This window comes from Megalobrama amblycephala, linkage group LG7 (genome assembly GCF_018812025.1).
Source record: "Megalobrama amblycephala isolate DHTTF-2021 linkage group LG7, ASM1881202v1, whole genome shotgun sequence".
NCBI lineage: Eukaryota > Metazoa > Chordata > Actinopteri > Cypriniformes > Xenocyprididae > Megalobrama > Megalobrama amblycephala.
The window spans coordinates 16,101,608-16,105,321 of NC_063050.1; the positions used below are offsets into that span (position 1 = coordinate 16,101,608).

The window sequence follows — 3,714 nt, forward strand, 5'->3', positions numbered from 1 at the left end:
CTCGATCATGGGCTGGCATATGCAAATATTGGGGGCGTACACCCCGACGGTTACGTAACAGTCAGTGTTATGTTGAGATTCGCCTGTTTTTCGGAGGTCTTTTAAACAAATGAGATTTACATAAGAAGGAGGAAACAATGGAGTTTGAAACTCACTGTATGTCTTTTCCATGTACTGAACTCTTGTTATTTAACTATGCCAATATAAATTCAATTTTTAATTCTAGGGCACCTCAGTGCAGCTATTCTGGACTACTAAATCAAACGCAAACTGCTTCTAGCTGGTTTTCCCCCATGCGTTCAGTCGGTGTACACTTTTCTTCCAACTTTTCCTCACAAAATGATTTCAGAGTATCGTACAACTACAGACACAGTTTCGAGATGGTGTATCGGTATCTACAGGGACTTCTTCTAACATCAACTGCAGATCCACTCCAGTAAACATAATCGGAGCTGGCTGATTAGATGTGCCATCCTCATAGCCAAGGGTCAGCAGAAAGTCCTCTAGATTTGGATATGACTGGATGGTCTTCAGGAGGCTTCTGGTGATATGAAATGTGGCGTACGGATCATAACTTGACCGATCTTTGTGTGTGGTCAGGTAAATTTTCCCAAAGCTCTTTTGTCCGTGATCAGTGATGATAATGCGATCCGTGTTGCTTTCATCATACCAGCTGGTGTTGTGTTTTTTGACGTAGGCCGGCAGCATGTCAGCTCCTGGTGAATTCAGATTGCCCAGCAAGTACTAGGGAAAGTCCACATCTGGAAGAAGATTCTCTTTGTTCTCAAAGAGGTGAAAGCCAAAGACTCCCTTCGCCGGGTCACATGCCAGGAGCATGTCGTCATCGTCAGTAACCCAGACACAATCGTTAGCAAACCAGTACAAGAGCTTGAGTCCATGTCTGGGCCAAGGCTGACCGAATCCATACTCTTTTAGGTCCTCTATAGTTGTGATTCTTTTCGGCATGGTTTTCATCTGTTGGAGAGATGAAGATCAGATGCCACATTTAGTTTCTTATTTGTGCTCTCATTGTGCCTGTTACAGGTACAATGAATAAACAGCTATTGCATTACCACACAAAAACATGTTTTTTTTCCATGTGCTATTTCTTTTGTGGTGGCATATAAAATACTATCACTGCATAAAAGACAAACACATCCAGTTGTCTTTCTCAAAGGTTTTAATTCTTGCAAGAAAGTTCAGACAAAAGTTTAGTTACAAGTGTAGACAAAAAGATAACGAATAAAGCTCAAAGGCTACTGTACCTGTTTTTTATGACCCATAGTTTTTGTTGGAGAAATCTCCTCTGCGCTTCTGTTTTCTGCCACAGCACTAGTGAATGAGAGGATGAAGAGAAGCTCACTTCGAGTAAAAAGAAAGAGAATGAGGCTGGGCGTGTATTTTTGAGACTTCCTCTAACGGTTTTGTGGGGGTTGTTTATTTTGGAGCACTTGCGTAATGTACTGAATACGGTGCAGTATGTACTTTAAAATATATATAAAACAATGCATTAATGAAAAACTTTCAAACTTTTTAATTTAATTTATTATTTTCAAAAAAACACACAAACCTGAAACTAACACTGGACATTTATGTATTGTTCTTAAGGAAGGGTCAGAGAGCTAAACTACAGACTCATGAATGTCAACCTCAAGTTGAGTAAGAAATAACAGAATAATATCAGAAATTAAAACATTGGTTGTTGATACGGTTTTTGATTCAGCTTAGTCTTTGGTAATACTATTTACTTTATATTTACTTTCTATTGTAGGGGAATTATACAGTTAAAAACCCAAAAGACCAGATATGATGAATAAAGACCCGGAGTCAAGGTTTAAAAAAATAATATATTGAAGAAATTTTACTGAAGAACAGTTTGCAGTTTCATCAGCAGAAGCCAGCTTCAAGTCTCACAAGGAGTTCGTAAACCGCTCTGCGTACATTCACATTTCCACAACAATTATACTCTAACAGAGTCCACTAACTACGTCATTATTTCAAAATGAATGATTCTGATTGGCTAAGGAAAATAGACAAATTTGATAATCTTGCACACATGGACAGACAGTCAGAAGCATATCTCCATTCGTCACGATGCTGACAAGGGGACTCTGGATTTAGGTACTGGATGCCCTTTGGGGTCATGACATGGTGTCTGCTGGTCTCAAGCAGAGTGCCAGTTGTTCACCAGTACAAAGAACCTGCACAAAACACTTAGCGCACATACACTGATACACATGATTCACAGCTTTGTCAAGGCTGAAGTTGATCTGAGCTCTGCTCTGAGCAGGAAACTTTCCCAAAACATACTGATAACATGTTCTTTTCTCTCAGTGAGATGTACAGACAATATTCAAAATTATTTTCTAGTGTTTGAAAAGGAAAATAAATGCTTTAACATACGTTGAAGAAGTCATTCAAATAATTTAACAGAAAGATAAATGTTGATTAATGACTTAAATTGAAGCGGCAGGGGATTCCAGAATCCATCCCTTCACTATAACTGCAGAAGAAGAGGGGAATAACTGGGAAAGTGAAACTTAAGCTGCCCGACACATAGTGTAAGTGTGTCCAATGAAAGAAAAAGTTAAACATTGTTAATATTATTTGAATATTTATAGACATAATGTCAAGCAAATGAACTTTGTTATATTAGATTTTAAAAATTGACACAGTAGCGGCTGGTGAAAAATTTTGTAGGTAGGGCTGTGCCACATCCAACAATTTTAGCAATTTTAGCAATTTTAACATATAAAAATATGATATTAATAATATAAATATGTAAATATAATAATATAAATAAATATGATGGTTACATTATAAATATGGTGATTTTCTCTTAGGTGGCGTGGAAGAAAAATTTAATTTTCCATATGATTTTACTTATATGCTCATGGTTGCATGATTTTTCCATTTAGATGTGCCTATGTATGCAGTCTGTGTGTTGCCCATAGAGTCAGGATATCGTAAATCTTCCAGGGGGATTTCTTTTGATTTTTTTATGTTTCTCTTCCTGTGTCTGAACAAATAACATTGACCCTATATGTGTATGATCATTGTATGCCAGAACATAAGGGATGTGTGACTGTCATATGACAAGGGGTAGAACACACTGGAGGTATAAAAATGTGGTAAACATATTCCTAATATGGTAAAGGCAATGATAATTGGACAAATGTTTCAGCCTTCAGAAAGTTAGAGATATAAAAGTGAGAGGAAGCTTTCATTCTTTGTCTCACACTCTGCAGTGGCTTGTGTTTCTGTATGACTGTTTGATGTTTCTTGCAAGAAATAAAGACAATTGAGTTTGTCTCTTTTATGGTGAGAGTCATTTTTATTTTGCCATAACAGTGGACACCCAACTTAAAGGTCGCGTTTTTCGTGTTTTTTTGAAGCTTTGATTGTGTTTATAGTGTGCAATATAACATGTGTTCATGTTTCGCGTGTAAAAAAACACAGTATTTTTCACATAATTTTATTTATACTCTAACAACAACATTACACACTAACTAAAGTTTGAAACATGGGATCATGAAGAACGGGACCTTTAATATATGACATTTTACATCTGAATCTAACCAGGTCATGTCAACAAATGGAAAAGTCAGCCAGCTGTATATGTTATTTATTGTGTTAATTCATGTTAATTATTGTGCCTTTCGCCCCAGCAGCAGGGGCGCCTTTAAGGCCAAATACAATACTTTTACATATTTA

At 36.9% G+C, this 3,714-nt stretch overlaps 1 protein-coding gene across 1 annotated transcript; it reads right to left on the reverse strand.

The window, feature by feature from the left end:
- Positions 1–566: 566 nt before the first annotated feature.
- On the reverse strand, positions 567–1,379 carry wu:fc75a09. Its single transcript, XM_048196117.1, has 2 exons — positions 1,266–1,379; positions 567–975 (listed from the first exon to the last, which is right to left on the reverse strand). Exons 1-2 carry the CDS (start codon positions 1,281–1,283, stop codon positions 745–747), a joined length of 249 nt encoding a protein of 82 aa, XP_048052074.1. The 5' UTR covers positions 1,284–1,379; the 3' UTR covers positions 567–744.
- Positions 1,380–3,714: the final 2,335 nt, after the last annotated feature.